Source organism: Xenopus tropicalis, chromosome 4 (assembly GCF_000004195.4).
Source record: "Xenopus tropicalis strain Nigerian chromosome 4, UCB_Xtro_10.0, whole genome shotgun sequence".
Classification (NCBI taxonomy): domain Eukaryota; kingdom Metazoa; phylum Chordata; class Amphibia; order Anura; family Pipidae; genus Xenopus; species Xenopus tropicalis.
The window spans coordinates 16,182,345-16,200,157 of record NC_030680.2 but is presented as its reverse complement, the minus strand read 5'-3'; the positions used below and the strand labels follow the sequence as shown (position 1 = coordinate 16,200,157).

General features: G+C 46.6%; 1 protein-coding gene across 1 annotated transcript; it reads right to left on the bottom strand.

The window, feature by feature from the left end:
- Positions 1-92: 92 nt before the first annotated feature.
- Positions 93-16,459, bottom strand: rapsn (receptor associated protein of the synapse). Its single transcript, NM_001005667.1, has 8 exons — positions 16,068-16,459; positions 11,357-11,695; positions 9,100-9,258; positions 8,607-8,705; positions 8,192-8,314; positions 4,972-5,025; positions 3,884-4,083; positions 93-1,619 (listed from the first exon to the last, which is right to left on the bottom strand). Exons 1-8 carry the CDS (start codon positions 16,257-16,259, stop codon positions 1,547-1,549), a joined length of 1,239 nt encoding a protein of 412 aa, NP_001005667.1. The 5' UTR covers positions 16,260-16,459; the 3' UTR covers positions 93-1,546.
- Between the last annotated feature and the right edge of the window lie 1,354 nt (positions 16,460-17,813).

Here is a 17,813-nt window from a genome sequence, read left to right as displayed (position 1 = left end):
TGATTTGCCACTTAGTAAGGCTATCTCGGGCTTTGGAGGGATATCCCACAGCCCAATTCTCAGAAAGCAACAAGGCACGACAAGAAGACACGTGTGTTTAATTTTAGTTTATTTAGAAGGATTCAGACATGAGTACTAAAATGCCATTTTTAAAAAAAAAATGATACTCCGAGCAACCAGCAAAAGAAAGAAAATGCTGCATAGGGTAAACAGACAGAGACACCTTATTATAAAGCAGAAAATGAGGTGGGTTGTGTTTGTACATAGCCTTCGGTGGTCCTTACGGGCTGCCAGTAACTTGGAACCTAAGTCTTTGGATTCAGCACTCACTGCGGCACTGTGGTAGTTTCACCAGGGGGCGCTGCTGAGAGCAGTACAAGACATGCCAGCAAGCTTACCCTGATAGGCTGATTGTAAATGAATCATGAGCAACTAATCACCATCAATGAATAATATACAGGTATGTAATAACCTAGCAATTAGCCCTAAAGGGAGGTACAGGGAGTACTGTAGCCAGGGGCCCAATGGCAGTGGGGCGCCACAATATTAAAAAGCCTTCTTTGTGCGTCATGAATAGGGTGGGGCGTGCAGTGAGTAGGCAGGGCTTGGTAGGATTATGTGGGGGGTTTGGCATGATTGGGGGAGTGCCATTGCAGTTTAGGGGTGTGGCCAAGCATGCTAGGGCATGTGCCCACCACCCAGTAATAAAGTCTGATCTTCTTCTAACACAACAGAAGGTCCATAGGCAGTGATAAGGAATCTGAGAGACAATGGCTGCTTAGGCAAGGTTCAGAAACTGAAAGCTGAGCCAACAAGCTCGGGAGAAAAAAAGGAAAGTAATACACTGACCTTTGTAGTGACAGGTTGGTGAAATTCACCGTAAGACCTCTTCCTGGTGCCAACAATACCCAATGCACCCCTCCCCCATGCAGAGACCACCAGAAAGCGCTACACATACAGTAAATGTAACATTTTGGAAAAGAGTTAGGTTCCTTTAACTCAACAGACACAAAAAAATGAAGAATATTAAGGGTTAGAACACACAGACACTCCGATAAATGGGGATTATAAATAAGGTCCAGGAGGGAGGTAGGTTCATGGTAAAGTCCAAGCACGGAGAAGGTTCTCAGCCGGGTTGACTCTCCGAATGATGGATATATGGAATAATGAAACACTAAACAGGTAAATGATATCTACTCTATATATGAGCTACGACAGCAAGGTTCTGTACGAGAAATAGTCCTCCTCCTCGCCGATTGCCTTTATCGTTGGCCTGCACCATGATATAAAATATAATTAGAAAAATAACTTATGGAACCCCAGTCCTGTCAACACGAGCTTGCTGAGCATTCTGGGCTCTTGGTGTGGTTATCCCAAGCGTGGGTATGGCCACGAGTAGAGCTGCTGACTGTCCCACCAAGAGTCATTGGACCAATCTGATGCCTCTAGAATGAAGCTGGCTCTGGAATCACTAGCCAGATACGCAGGTCATCAACTGGTCCTGGAATTTGCTTCAATATAAAAATATCTCCAGCATCCATTGGCCTCACACAAAGCCCGGTTTCACAGAGGAACGGCGGCAATTTGGGCAGCCTCGAGTTCCGTTGGTCTGAAGACACCTGCAAAGATGATAGAGGATGCCTAAGCAACTAAAAATGATGAGGATGGAGGAGGACACCTAAGTAACTAAAGATGATGAGGATGGAGGAGGACACCTAAGTAACTAAAGATGATGAGGATGGAGGAGGACACCTAAGTAACTAAAGATGATGAGGATGGAGGAGGACACCTAAGTAACTAAAGATGATGAGGATGGAGGAGGACACCTAAGTAACTAAAGATGATGAGGATGGAGAATGCCTAAGTTACTAAAGATGATGAGGATGGAGGAGGACACCTAAGTAACTAAAGATGATGAGGATGGAGGAGGACACCTAAGTAACTAAAGATGATGAGGATGATGGAGGACACCTAAGGAACTAAAGATGATGATGATGGAGAATGCCTAAGTAACTAAAGATGATGAGGATGATGGAGGACACCTAAGGAACTAAAGATGATGAGGATGATGGAGGACACCTAAGGAACTAAAGATGATGATGATGATGGAGAATGCCTAAGTAACTTAAGATGATGAGGATGATGGAGGACACCTAAGGAACTAAAGATGATGAGGATGATGGAGGACACCTAAGGAACTAAAGATGATGAGGATGATGGAGGACACCTAAGGAACTAAAGATGATCAGGATGATGGAGGACACCTAAGGAACTAAAGATGATGAGGATGATGGAGGACACCTAAGGAACTAAAGATGATGAGGATGATGGAGGACACATAAGGAACTAAAGATGATGAGGATGATGGAGGACACCTAAGGAACTAAAGATGATGAGGATGATGGAGGACACCTAAGGAACTAAAGATGATGATGATGATGGAGAATGCCTAAGTAACTAAAGATGATGAGGATGATGGAGGACACATAAGGAACTAAAGATGATGAGGATGATGGAGGACACCTAAGGAACTAAAGATGATGAGGATGATGGAGGACACCTAAGGAACTAAAGATGATGAGGATGATGAAGGACACCTAAGGAACTAAAGATGATGAGGATGATGAAGGACACCTAAGGAACTAAAGATGATGAGGATGATGGAGGACACCTAAGGAACTAAAGATGATGAGGATGATGGAGGACACCTAAGTAACTAAAGATGATGAGGATGGAGGAGGACACCTAAGTAACTAAAGATGATGAGGATGGAGGAGGACACCTAAGTAACTAAAGATGATGAGGATGGAGGAGGACACCTAAGTAACTAAAGATGAGGATGATGGAGGACACCTAAGTAATTAAAGATGATGAGGATGGAGAATGCCTAAGTAACTAAAGATGATGAGGATGATGGAGGACACCTAAGGAACTAAAGATGATGAGATTGATGGAGGACACCTAAGGAACTAAAGATGATGAGATTGATGGAGGACACCTAAGGAACTAAAGATAATGATGATGGAGAATGCCTAAGTAATTAAAGATGATGAGGATGGAGGAGGACACCTAAGTAACTAAAGATGATGAGGATGGAGGAGGACACCTAAGTAACTAAAGATGATGAGGATGGAGGAGGACACCTAAGTAACTAAAGATGATGATGATGGAGAATGCCTAAGTAACTAAAGATGATGAGGATGATGGAGGACACCTAAGTAAAACCAGAAACACCATAGGGCTGAGTGGCATAAGATTATTGTCCACTTCTATTGGTTGGATCAGGGATAATTCATGTTAAAATTCTCCTGACCTCCGGGGCCCTTCAGCCGCAGACCACCCTTTTGCGCTGGTACTACCCCTACTACCTTTTCCACCACTGACCACCCCACTTATGGTCGGGAATACTGTATGTGTTGGAGTGTGGCTGAAAAGCAGAGAAATGTCTGGCGAGAATGTTACAATATACAATGTGCTTGTACATAGAGTCTTGCTGGGATGGAACCTAAGACCCCAGTATTGGCAGCACCTCTGCCTTGCAGCTCTGGGCTCCTGAGTTCAATCCCAGTCAGTGGGTTTTCTCCAGTTTCCTCCCACACTCAATATATATATATAGTGGCAGGTTAATTGGCTTCTGACTTAATTGCCCATAGTGTGTGTGATTGTGATCTTAGACTGTAACCTTAGCCTGTAAGTTCCACTGGGGCAGGGAGGGATGTAAATGATGTATAATCCCTGTAAAGCGCTGTGGAAATGTGTTAGCGCTATATAAATACCAGCTAATAAATAAATGTAATTGGCCAAGCAGAATGCTCACGTGAGCAAGGTCACACATCTAATGACCCGAGTGTTGGTACAGTTAGTATGGCGCCAGAATACTCACCGCAGATGGAAGACATGGGAGCATGGAAGCGCTTGCAGTTGGCAGTTCTTCTCCCCAATGGACTCCCCACACATCCCACAGTACAACTCCATCTCCTCCACACATTCATGGAATCGCACCACGTGGGCACGGAGCTCCCGCTGCTGCTGCTTCGATCGGAATATAATCTCACTCAGGCAGTGAACCTTCAGCAGGCAGAGCTGCGGGGAAACGCACCGCAATTGGGTGAAGGGAAGCAGATATAGAGTATGGAATGAGAAAGTTCTGTACAGTATGGAACACCTCAGTGACTTCTAATATCCTTATCATTTACAGTAGGGGGTACATTATCCCTTATAATACATGAGTGATACTCAGAGTTCCCTGTATAACTCAGCCTGCAGCCCTGTGCCTTTATATGGGCACAGAACCCCTCAGTGACTGCTAATATCCTTATCATTTACAGTAGGGGGTACATTATCCCTTATAATACATGAGTGATACTCAGAGTTCCCTGTATAACTCAGCCTGCAGCCTTGTGCCTTTATATGGGCACAGAACCCCTCAGTGACTGCTAATATCCTTATCATTTACAGTAGGGGGTACATTATCCCTTATAATACATGAGTGATACTCAGAGTTCCCTGTATAACTCAGCCTGCAGCCTTGTGCCTTTATATGGGCACAGAACCCCTCAGTGACTGCTAATATCCTTATCATTTACAGTAGGGGGTACATTATCCCTACATAAGCGATACTAAGTTCCCTGATCCTGCTGGGGCAATATAAATGGCGGCAGTCATACTCAGGTACCACCAAAGCAGTAAGAATCCTCAGAGAGTGATGTGGAGTTAGTAATGAAGAGGGGCCCAGAGTATGAAGAACGACTATAAGTCCATCCCATTCAGTGATAAGGACCATGTCAATTTGTATCTTCTTTGACCAAACAAGAGGTTCTAAAGCCGGAATATTGACTTCAGACGTTGGCCATCACTTATATAGACCAGGAGGAAGGTCCCCACCCACAATCCCAGGATGCAATGAGTTTACGTGATTTTTTCGGTACCGGTTGACCAGTCATGGGGCCCCTTGCTCTGTATGAGCTTTACCTTATTTCCAATATCTTCCGCCATCTCTTGGGCTTTTTGGAGAGAATCCAGAGCCTGGAAACATAACACAGTGTGAGGCAAAGAACCAACAGCGTGGTCATGTGACTGTGTCACTTACCCAAATGATTATTTAAACAGGACACTTGCACCCAACTTGCACCCATCCACTGGCATAAGGTTACAGTACTCCCTAATGATCGAGAGCACAGACAGTACAGCAAGGCTCAGTGCTACAAGCTCCGCCTCTGAGGAGCAACACAATCCCCTTCTGTTTCCATGAACAAGTTGCTTACACACCAGCTTACATGGATACCCACATTAAAATTATAAGGGGTCTGATTGTGTCTGACAACCATGGGCAGCAATGTGTATAGCAATTCTGCAACACCAGTGAGGGGGTAGGTACACAGTGTCATTATAGACTGTCCCATGGGAGGGGGTAGGTACACAGTGTCATTATAGACTGTCCCATGGGAGGAGGTAGGTACACAGTGTCATTATAGACTGTCCCATGGGAGGGGGTAGGTACACAGTGTCATTATAGACTGTCCTAAGGGAGGGGGTAGGTACACAGTGTCATTATAGACTGTCCCATGGGAGGGGGTAGGTACACAGTGTCATTATAGACTGTCCCATGGGAGGGGGTAGGTACACAGTGTCATTATAGACTGTCCCATGGGAGGGGGTAGGTACACAGTGTCATTATAGACTGTCCCATGGGAGGAGGTAGGTACACAGTGTCATTATAGACTGTCCCATGGGAGGGGGTAGGTACACAGTGTCATTATAGACTGTCCTAAGGGAGGGGGTAGGTACACAGTGTCATTATAGACTGTCCCATGGGAGGGGGTAGGTACACAGTGTCATTATAGACTGTCCCATGGGAGGGGGTAGGTACACAGTGTCATTATAGACTGTCCCATGGGAGGGGGTAGGTACACAGTGTCATTATAGACTGTCCCATGGGAGGAGGTAGGTACACAGTGTCATTATAGACTGTCCCATGGGAGGGGGTAGGTACACAGTGTCATTATAGACTGTCCTAAGGGAGGGGGTAGGTACACAGTGTCATTATAGACTGTCCCATGGGAGGGGGTAGGTACACAGTGTCATTATAGACTGTCCCATGGGAGGGGGTAGGTACACAGTGTCATTATAGACTGTCCCATGGGAGGGGGTAGGTACACAGTGTCATTATAGACTGTCCCATGGGAGGGGGTAGGTACACAGTGTCATTATAGACTGTCCCATGGGAGGGGGTAGGTACACAGTGTCATTATAGACTGTCCCATGGGAGGGGGTAGGTACACAGTGTCATTATAGACTGTCCCATGGGAGGAGGTAGGTACATAGTGTCATTATAGACTGTCCCATGGGAGGGGGTAGGTACACAGTGTCATTATAGACTGTCCCATGGGAGGGGGTAGGTACACACTGTCATTATAGACTGTCCCATGGGAGGGGGTAGGTACACAGTGTCAATATAAACTGTCCCATGGGAGGGGGTAGGTACACAGTGTCATTATAGACTGTCCCATGGGAGGGGGTAGGTACACAGTGTCATTATAGACTGTCCCATGGGAGGGGGTAGGTACACAGTGTCATTATAGACTGTCCCATGGGAGGGGGTAGGTACACAGTGTCATTATAGACTGTCCCATGGGAGGAGGTAGGTACACAGCGTCATTTTAGAGTGTCCCATGGGAGGGGGTAGGTACACAGTGTCATTATAGACTGTCCTAAGGGAGGGGGTAGGTACACAGTGTCATTATAGACTGTCCCATGGGAGGGGGTAGGTACACAGTGTCATTATAGACTGTCCCATGGGAGGGGGTAGGTACACAGTGTCATTATAGACAGTCCCATGGGAGGGGGTAGGTACACAGTGTCATTATAGACTGTCCCATGGGAGGGGGTAGGTACACAGTGTCATTATAGACTGTCCCATGGGAGGAGGTAGGTACACAGTGTCATTATAGACTGTCCCATGGGAGGGGGTAGGTACACAGTGTCATTATAGACTGTCCTAAGGGAGGGGGTAGGTACACAGTGTCATTATAGACTGTCCCATGGGAGGAGGTAGGTACACAGTGTCATTATAGACTGTCCCATGGGAGGGGGTAGGTACACAGTGTCATTATAGACTGTCCCATGGGAGGGGGTAGGTACACAGTGTCATTATAGACTGTCCCATGGGAGGGGGTAGGTACACAGTGTCATTATAGACTGTCCCATGGGAGGGGGTAGGTACACAGTGTCATTATAGACTGTCCCATGGGAGGGGGTAGGTACACAGTGTCATTATAGACTGTCCCATGGGAGGGGGTAGGTACACAGTGTCATTATAGACTGTCCCATGGGAGGAGGTAGGTACACAGTGTCATTATAGACTGTCCCATGGGAGGGGGTAGGTGCTCAGTGTCATTATAGACTGTCCCATGGGAGGGGGTAGGTACTCAGTGTCATTATAGACTGTCCCATGGGAGGGGGTAGGTACACAGTGTCATTATAGACTGTCCCATGGGAGGGGGTAGGTGCTCAGTGTCATTATAGACTGTCCCATGGGAGGGGGTAGGTACTCAGTGTCATTATAGACTGTCCCATGGGAGGAGGTAGGTACGCAGTGTAATAGCAGGAGGTAGGTACACAGGCTGTCCCATGGGAGGAGATAAGTGCACAGCCCTCTTGGCAGGGAAGTCATTTGGTGACAGGAAGGGGGGGGGGGGGCTGTATTTATTTCAAGACTATGCATACTATGGGGATTGGGGCTACAATCAGGGCTGATCTTAAATGTGGGGGCCCTTCAGCAGTTGCTGAATTCTCAGCCCCTTTGGCTGCCAGTGGGTGATGACATCTTGCCCCTTTTCTGTCCTACTATACCCCCCATAGCCTATTCTCCATACAGGTAGCTATGGATGTTGACAGTATGGGGGGGGGGGTCCCGTGCATTATAGGCAGCTCTGATTACAGACATGAATTGGGGGGGGCTGTGCCATAAGCATAAACAGATGGGCTTGGATTTTATAAAGATGATGCTCCACCTCAGATGACCAACTATGGGACTCTCGGGTGATAATCTAGTTCTGGAGCCCTGGAGCTGCCACTCGATCCTCCCTGTTATTAATCAGGCCTGAAATATCTCCATGGCCGATTACACTAATTCCAGGATGAAGGCAGCCATGTTGGAATTTCCTCCCTGTGCCTACACATGACCGCTTACCTTGTCCATTTCCTTCTGATGGAGCCAACATTTCGACACTCCCATCAGCACATGGGTCTGACCCAGGCGGTTACCAATCTCAGTCATTATACTCATCGAGGAGTCGTAACGAGGAAACGCTTTCTGCAAAGAAAAGTCACAGTGAATTCCAAGCTCCTCCCACTCTCCCCCGTATATGTTATAGGTTGCTGGGCCCTACAGCAGGGTCTTTTGGGGCCTCAGTGGGGCTGGTATGGCCACTCCATGGGTTCCATTCTTCTTTAAATGATGACAAGCAGGCCTTGATTTGTGAGAAGGCCATAGAACTACAATCCAGATGCCCAACATGAGATCCATCATCAGTGGCCAATCACTTAACCACCCCCCCCCCCCATGCCTGGAGCCATCTACAGATTCACATATGAGGAGCCCTCACCTCAACATCACCGTGACTTCTGTGGATATCAGCAAAGTTTAGCAGACAGAGGGCTTGAAGCGGGCGGTCTCCATGTTGAAGGGCGATCTTCATTGACTCCTGAATGTGGAAAAATTCAGAATGGAACAATATTCTATAAAACTAGCAATTTCTATTAATGCATAAAATTGATATAAATCCATAGAATCTGTTTAGGCAAAAGTAACTTCTTCAGGTGTGGCACCCTGATCTGCTGGGCATGGGAGGGCATACGTGGGCATGAATGGAGATGGGGATCACCTGACTGGGACAGACCTGTATGGCCACTGGAATGAGAGCAGCCCAGTATAAAGAAATCCAAAGAGTCACATGGTGCCTTGGTAAGTACTGGGGCAGGATTGGATCCCATTGCCTTGGGGGTAAATCCCTGCTCTTCATGAATCTGATCACGTTTCAGTATCAGTTTGAGAAGCCCATTCCCCCCGGCTTTAGTCCCCCACGGTCTGCTCCTCACCTCACAACACTCCATTGCGTCGGCCAAGCGGCCCAGCTTGCGGTATGCCACCGCCATGTGGTACTGACTCATCGCTCTGTACTTCAGGCTCCAGCCCTTCCCGTAATCATTCACCAGCTCTGCCGCCTTGCAGGGGAAAAACAGCGCTTTCTCCAAATCCTGCACAGACAATGGCAACGTGGGACTTATTGCTCACAATCCTCCTGGCTAAAGGGATATGGACATTACTTCATTCTTTTTTGTAATAGTCTTTGACACAACAGCGCCATCTGCTGTTCATTTTGGCCAACTACATAGACACAGTCTAAACAGAGCAACTTCCCCAGATTTTCACTTTTTTTTAACTTAATTTTCTACTGCAGTGATCCCCAACCAGTGGCTCGGGGGCAACATGTCGCTCGCCAACCCCTTGGGTGTTGCTCCCAGTGGCCTCAAAGTAACTGCTTATATTTCAATTTCTGGATAGGAGGCAAGCTTTGATTGCATAAAACCCGGTGTAATTGCCAAACAGAGCTTTCTCTAGTCTGCCAGTCCCCATAGGGGCTACCAAATAGCCAATTATAGCTCTTATTGGCACCCCCGGGAATAATATTATGCTTGTGTTGCTCCCCAAAACTTTTTAAATTTGAATGTGGCTCAGGGGTCTAAACGGATCCCTGTTCTACTGTCTGTCTGCAGTCGGCCATAATGAACAGCAGGTGGCACTGTTATTTCAAATCCATTGTGTTAGCAGAGTAAAAACTGCTAATATCCCAAAAAGTTGAAGAAAAGATAATGTAAATTGCAAAAGTGCTCAGAAGAGCAGTCTGAGAAATGTTACAATAATTCAGGGGTTTACTTTTCTATTAAAAATACAACTTGAGGTCTAATTAGGGTGATACCTATTTTTGCTTAGACATTCTTGGATTCTTTACTATATCTGTAACCTTTTTGTGTGCTCGGGGGCCCCTGCCCAAAGGTCCTGAACTGAAGAAGTCTTCCCACCACTGACTTTAGGGTAAATGAGTAATCAATAAATGGTAATTAATCCTGCTCTGTGTGAGACAAGTGCTCTGATCCTGAGAGAATATAGAGACTTCCTGTCTGGAAGCAGAAGTTTTAGCCAGAAAGGAAGTAGTCACATGTGTAACAGGAAATACACTCCCATTGAGAAGCACAGAAGTTTGTTGGACTTGTTTGTTTGTTGTTTTTCCCCCCAAATTACACAATATCACACAATATTTTTAGATACTTTGCACAAGTAACACTTTCTACTGTGACAGCCCTGACCCTATAACTCTAGCCCACCCACCATTGAGAGAAAGGGGTCATTTTCTAAGCAAAGGATGCAGTGTGGCAAAAGTGGCAATTAGCCCATTTATTTGCTAAGGGGCACTCTTCCACCCCTTAGCTTTTGGGTAATTGGGTAATGTGATTGGCCCCTTCAGAGAGATCCATGATTTGCACTAGTGTAGACCAGGCGTGGACTTGGTCCCCATAGTAATCAGCAGCAAGAGATGGGATGATGGGAAAAAGTTGGCTATATCTAAAAATGGATTAAAACTCATTAATGTTCTATTTGTAATACTGAGCCTGCGTCACTGGACTACGGTTGCCCCGTTTGACGGTCGCAAACAAGGTGCATGCTGGGGGTTGAGGAACTGATGGGCGGGGCTAGTAGGGTTTTTGTGGAATTTCTCAATAAATCAGTCTGAAATACAACTTTTTTAAGCACATTCCTTCTATATCTAGAGGAGTATAATTCTCTGGTACATTCTTAATTTTTATAGGATATGTCTCCTTTAAGTGAAACTGCAGTCAAGCAACTCCATGGAGGGGGGTCTTAAAGCAACACTGCCTGATAACACTTTTCCCAAATGTTTTCGGGCAAGCCCCGCCCCCAAACAAAGAGCAGGTAGGATTCCCACGGAATGGCCTGGACTGCTGGCCCTGATATCCAGCTTCAATGTTGCTAGACAAAAACTCCCAGCATGCTTTAACTCCTGAAAATAGGTAAAAGCATGCTGGGAGTTGTACTCAGCCGCAGTGGTGTTAAAGTGTGTTTGAGAAGCATTGATTGTATTCCCATTTTAAACAGTAGATAACAAAGGGTTTATTTTTTTGTCTTAACCCCTCCCTCTCCCCACCACCCCCATGCAATTTTTCCATAATGGCATTCCTTTCCCAGAAGGGCACATAGTAACTTTGCCCCAGAAATCAATCTGCCCCAGGGCAGGCAGCTGCCTAGTGCTCCCCTTTCCCAGCCCCCCTCACTGACCTTAAGCTGTGTGTAGAGACCCCCCAAGCTGCAGCACACCCTGCACTCCAGCATCTTGTCGTCGTTGTTGTGGGCATAGCGCAAGGCCTTCTCGAAGCATTCCAGGGCTTTCTGGAAGACGCTGAGGCCCAGGTAGGCATTGCCCAGGCTCAGACACACCTGCCCGTTGAGCTGGAGGCTGACTGAGGTGCCCTGCATATTGAGGCAGGTCTTGCAGTAGGAAATGGTCTTCTGGAACTCGCAGAGCTTCTCGTTGCTACGGGCGAGGTTCAGGTAGCTCTCTGTCAGAAAGTCGGGGTCCTCCAGCTCCCGAGCCGTGTCGATCTGGATCACTGCAAACTTAGAACACAGACATGTGTATAAACATGCACCCTATACATGTCGGGCATACTCTATAATACTATGGGGGATATGTGTAGAACAAACTTTGCCCCAGTGCGCCAATCAGAGACTCCCTTATGTTGTGATTTTTGTAGTCGAAGGATCAAAGCTAATTGCTAATTGGTTGCTATGTGTTACTGAAGCTTTAAGCTGATTGGATATCATGGGGGCCCCTGTGCAGACCTGTTAGAAGCACGCACGATCCACGGCTTGATGTGGCCCTCAGCAGGCAAGATTTCTAAGCTTCCTAGGTCCTAAAGTCAATTGGCAAAACAATCATTTTAGCAAAGTTTACAGACATATAAGCTGCAGGCTCAGTCTGGAGCAACCAGGTCAGCTGATGGTCTCAGTCCATGGAGGGGCAGCTTTGGTAATAGGCCCAAGTATCCAGATAAATCACATGTAGAATGATGACCCACAGGCTTAACTTCCCCTTACTGCTCAGGATATCTCCTTTCAGTAACCTTTGCCCTTTGGGTGGAAAGCATTTCCCATTGGCCCTGCCCTTTGGCAGTCAGGGTGGGGGAGCAGGTCCTTGATGTCAGGGCAGGGTTGAGATGTAACTGGGGGCAGGGCATGATGTCGGGGCAGGGTTGTGATGTAACTGGGGGCAGGGCATGTCGGGGCAGGGTTGTGATGTAACTGGGGGCAGGGCATGATGTCAGGGCAGGGTTGTGATGTAACTGGGGGCAGGGCATGATGTCAGGGCAGGGTTGTGATGTAACTGGGGGCAGGGCATGATGTCAGGGCAGGGTTGTGATATAACTGGGGGCAGGGCATGATGTCGGGGCAGGGTTGTGATGTAACTGGGGGCAGGGCATGATGTCGGGGCAGGGTTGTGATGTAACTGGGGGCAGGGCATGATGTCAGTGGGCCGCATTCAAGGGGAAATAGGAAGCAAGTTGGGTTAGAAAGGGAGGCTGCAGGGGTCAGAGGACAAGTTACTACAAATTTTAAGGTATTCAGGCTGCCAGAGGACCAGTCTGTTGTAGTGACAAAGAATTCACTTTACCTTATGTTCCTATCGTATGTGATGTGAAAAGCGGGAAAACCATGCAGTGAATAAAACACAGGCAAACACCTGCTTGAAATCATCTAACAGACCTGCACCGACATGATGGACTATGATGTTGGCTGGACAAAGTCTTTTCTGGATTCACCCTACTTTCTGCAACCTTTCTCACCAAAGATGCAATAAACATACTGAGGCCCGGGAGGAGTGGCTAGGCTAAACCCTAAAATGCCAGGTATCTGATTCTGATTTGAGAATGGCACTGTACCCAGATTTTATCCTGTCTCCGAGGGGTATCGGGGTCCTCCTGTAACTGTCACCATGTCTAACTTTAGGCCGGAACATACTGATGCGGACCTGTAAATATTCCAGTACCGTACATGCTCTATAGCCCCATTACATACCTGGCAATGCCTTTAAGCCAAATGCCCACAATATACTAAATGCCAGCTGTTATTTCAATTCTTTTCTGAGCTCCGACCCTAGGATAAGAAGCAGTAACCTACTGTTTTATCACAGTGTTGGCCAAAGTACCAACCTGAGGGTCTCATTGTATCTAGATTGTCTAGATTGTATTGTTCTAGAGTGGCCAAGTGTGCCCCAATGAAAATGCGTTCTAGGGATGTTAGTTAAATGACCCCCACTCGTACAGGACACAGGAGCAGCGTGTACCCTGGGTATAGTTTCCCTTTAACAGAGGAAGCCATAGCATATAAGCTCCTATATGAAAGCGTATTGCGACATCCGCAGACAGATCGCATTTCCATACCACAACAGATTTCTCGGATACTTGGAATGACGGGCATTGCTATTCGGGAGTGGGGGGAAATGATTTAACGGTGCCCTCCTCATTGTGAGCCGCAGGGGAAATGATTTTCTATGGTCTGCGTCAGAGCCTTGTGCCTCCGGCTGGTGTGCGGCACACTTTAGATTGTAAGCTCTTGGGACTAATCTTACTGCTTGCCATGCGTAACTTGCTAGTGTTATATAAATCATTTATTATTATTACTTGTTCCGCTTCCCAATCTGCAGTTAGAAAGATTTTGCTGTTGGACCCAATAACTTTTACATCATTGCCTCCAAGCAACTGTCACTGGAGACACAGGCGTCTACGTAATATTGTGGCCGCATTTTGACCACAAAAACTCTCACTTTTTATTGAGGAAACATTAATGGGGGTTATTTAATAAAGGGCACTAATTCTGCCCAGGAGCACTAACCTATAGAAACCAATCAGCAGGTAGGTTTTACTGCTCACCTGATTGAAAGCAAATATCTTATTGGTTGCTATGGTCTTGGGCCCTCTTGGTGATCTTATGTGGCAGCCGGAAGCAGATCAGTGATGGAGTGGAAGGGCTGACAAAGCCCAGGGATGGCATTAGGCATATGGTGCCAGCACGACTACAGCTGTCGGCTACTAGGAGTGGTTCAGTGCCAAAATGGCTTCCTTTCCCACAGTCCATCTGGCAGACGCCTGGGCCTCCCCGGCCTGGCACAAACGCCAGCCCTGCAATTGGAGCCTGTCAGTAGGGGGTTTATTAAAGGGATGATGTGCTCTCAAGAAGCAGCTCACTATCCCTTACAGCCAGTGGGGTGTCATGGCTGCAGAGACACTAGGTCCCCAAAATGCCACATACTTACCCCTGCCTTACTTTAAAGCAAAGAAGAGGGTGTCCTTTATGAGGATCCCCCAAAAAGGACTACAACTTTCTGTAGGCCGAAAAGATTTGTGAGTATTGCAACTTGGAGCTGAGATGGAGCTCCCATACTGATTGCTCCCCAAAAGGCAACATTATCTTGGAATACAAAGATGGAAGATGGGTGCGTTTAATGCCCCTTTAGGGCAAAGCCACACATTGCAATGGGACACTATAATGCCCCTTTAGGCCGATGGCACACTTAGATATGGGACAATATAACGCCCATTAGGGCCTATGGCACATATGAAGTTGGTATAATGTTGGTATTAGTCAGTATAATGTCCATAAGGCCTATGGCACACATAGAGATGTCAGTAGAATGTCTATTTAGGCCTATGGCACACATAGAGATGTCAGCAGAATTTCTATTTAGGCCTATGGCACACATAGAGATGTCAGCAGAATTTCTATTTAGGCCTATGGCACACATAGAGATGGGGCAATATAATTACCCTTCAGGATGATTGCTCACATGGAGATTGGTCAGCCTATTGCCCCTTAGGCACACAAGGTAACTGCCCAGTATAATGTCTTGCTATAAGGTACATGTGGAGACTGGACCATAAAAAATAAATATTAAAAAAAAATATTAAATATTTTATAAAAATAAAAAAAAATAAAAAATATCCACTGGATATTTACACAATTTAGCCTTACCTCACACTCGTGGCCAAAATGCATTGGTCTTATGGACTGACCCTCAGGCTCTAGAGTAGGATCTAGGGTTGCCCCTAAAGGATATTTTACTGGGCAGGACAGCAAAAATGCTACTTGATGGCGCTGTTATGTTGTATAACTGGATCAGCAGGTGGAAGTGCAGGCAACCAATCATCCTGTCCGTGTATGTATTGGGTCACGGGTGGACTCATGGTGGTCAGTTAAGTGTGGCAAGGTATGCTGGACAGTTGGGCCTGTCTGAGAATTCAGCCATCCACCATATTGCCCCCAAATTGCACTTTTCCCCTCCGATATCCTGCTCCTTGGCCTATGTGTGACCAGCTCAGATCTAGCGTAAGGCAAACTGTAGGGGGTGAGTGTCTATCATCGGCCCATGCTGAACCTTGAGGCACAATTCTGTGGTGATCTGGGCAATCATTTGTACACCCTGCAACTGGTTCAGTTTATTATGGCCACAGGCAGTTTCTCCCCAGCTACTGCCATAACTAAAGCACTAATCAGCTCATTGGGTCCATTGGCATTGCGTGACCCTCGTTTGCTTTATGGTCATGGTCCGTTGCTATGAAGTCCCTTGCCTTCCCCACTCACAGCATGGCAATGTACTACCTACCCCCCATTAACAGCAATAAACCTCAGACTGAAAAGGAAGCCCCTCTCTGAAAACCCCCACTTGCTATGTATCTGACCGGCTATGTGTTGCTTATGTGCTAGTAGGTGAGTACTGAATGACAAAGCGGACTTCCACATTCCCAAGCTGTCGGAGGGGAAGGGAGGTCCAATCAACCCGGATTCTCCCTGCTTTGAATGCAGTTGTTGATCCTATAAATTGAATGAAAGTATTTGCTTTGCACCTTCCACTTCCTGTTCTGCAGAGCAGGAAACACAACAATGTATTTGCTCCAAAGCTAAAAAAATATGCATAGGAAAACAACTTATTTACCTTTAACATATCCTTGTACCTTCCCATCTCAGAGTGGGCCGTTATCAGGCAGCCAAGAACCCGGAACCGCCCAGCCGAATCTGTGGTCTTCTCCAACACTTTAGCCCAGATCTCCAAAGCCTTCTCTGTCTGGTTCGACTGATACATCCGAAGGCCCTTTTGGATCTGCTGCTTGGTTTGGTCCTGACCCATCCCTGCACCAGAAAGTCTCATATAATCCTGGGTATGCAGAGCCACCGGAGAGCCCGCCTGGCTTACAAAACATCAGGAAGCTCAGCGTCCAAAGAATGGAGGGTTTCACTGAAGGGTTGGCGTGAGAGGCAGAACGACAGGTGCTACTGTTGGGGAGATGGGCAGCTCGGGAGCCAGGGCAGTAATTGAACAGTGAAGAGAAAACATTGGGAAAGCCAGCTTGTAAGTGAGAAATGCAGACTAGTGGTTTGGGAGAGGTGTCCAGCTACGGGCCCTGCCCCCCACCCATGGGCCACAGCTGCCCCTGCCAATCTCCAGCTCATCTCTTCAAAGGAATGCCAGTCCTAGTGACTCAAGGTCAGAGAGAGCCCACCCCTCTCCCCATTAACAGAAACATGCCGCAAGAGCCAAATTTAAAAATCCCCACATCCCGCACGTAATTTCGTCCCCTCTCAAGAGACACACACGGAGCCCCCCCAAGGAAAGAGGAGAGGCGTAAAAATACCCAAGGCAGACAAACCATCAGCTGGAAAGGATGGAAGAATCTCCGGGACTTAGATATCCCGGCTAGCTGTGCCAACTGCCTTCCTTCTGTACGGAATATCAAGGACCTAATGATCACGACTGGAATTTATTTTTGAGGTGGGGGGCAAGTTTGCTCAAACCAGCATCAGATGTAAAGAAACCAAGAGGGGAATGAATACATGTGCGTTCGCTTTTCAAATACAAAGAGATTTAATAATAAAAACAAAAGTATAGTTGCCCTTTAAAAGGAAAGTAAACATGCCTAAATATTATAATAGCTAGAAATGCTCTATTTTATAGACTGAACTTACTGTACTGATTCATAAGTTCAGCAGCCCTATAACAATAATGATATCTACCTTCAAGGTTGGCCAAAGCAGCATCCCACCTTGGATCTTGTTAGGCTCTTTTTGTGTGTCAGTGGCACTGCACATGCTCAGTTGGGCCACAGGCAGTAAGGCATTAAAGCTGCCGGTTTGTTGTTTGCGATTTGACAGGGTGGTTAGGAAGTTGCTGGTAACCAGGCTGAAGAAAGGTGGAGTCCTTGATGGCATACACTCCCCCTACATACTGCCCCCTACTGTCAAAACAGTTTACCTACTAAAAAGCCCACTCCTAGCAAAACATTTTTTTGAGCAAAGACATTCGGTAACACAAATCAGGGGGCAGGTACAAGAAACGATTTGCTGCTCAGTGGGGTCGTCTGCAAACTAAAACCTGCTCTGCTCAGAAGCCTATTGGATTTGGAAACTTGAAACACTGTTTATATTGGTCTTTTTTGTATGACTTTTTAAAAAAAAATGTTTTTGTGCTGGACTTTTTCACAATGTGCTCCTGAATAGGATTGGCGGTGCTTAATTATCCTGTCAATCACTCACCTACTGATTAGGGGTGGGGTTTCATTACTGTTTTAAGCTTTGTTTTTTCACGGAGTGGTTATCCTGATGAAGAAAGGGAGTGCCACCCCACCGAACGTTAATTGTTTTTGTGGTATATTGGCATAATACATGGGGTAAGCTCCCCAGTTGA

What these genes read in the sequence shown, in the direction of transcription:
- rapsn (NM_001005667.1), bottom strand. Translation starts at nt 16,259, where the DNA reads ATGGGTCAGGACCAAACCAAGCAGCAGATCCAAAAGGGCCTTCGGATG. An exon ending in GTCTCTACACACAGCTTAAG is followed by an intron (nt 9,259 to 11,356) that starts GTCAGTGAGGGG and finishes TTGTCTGTGCAG; the next exon opens with GATTTGGAGAAAGCGCTGTT. An exon ending in TCCCATGTCTTCCATCTGCG is followed by an intron (nt 1,620 to 3,883) that starts GTGAGTATTCTG and finishes TCATCTTTGCAG; the next exon opens with GTGTCTTCAGACCAACGGAA.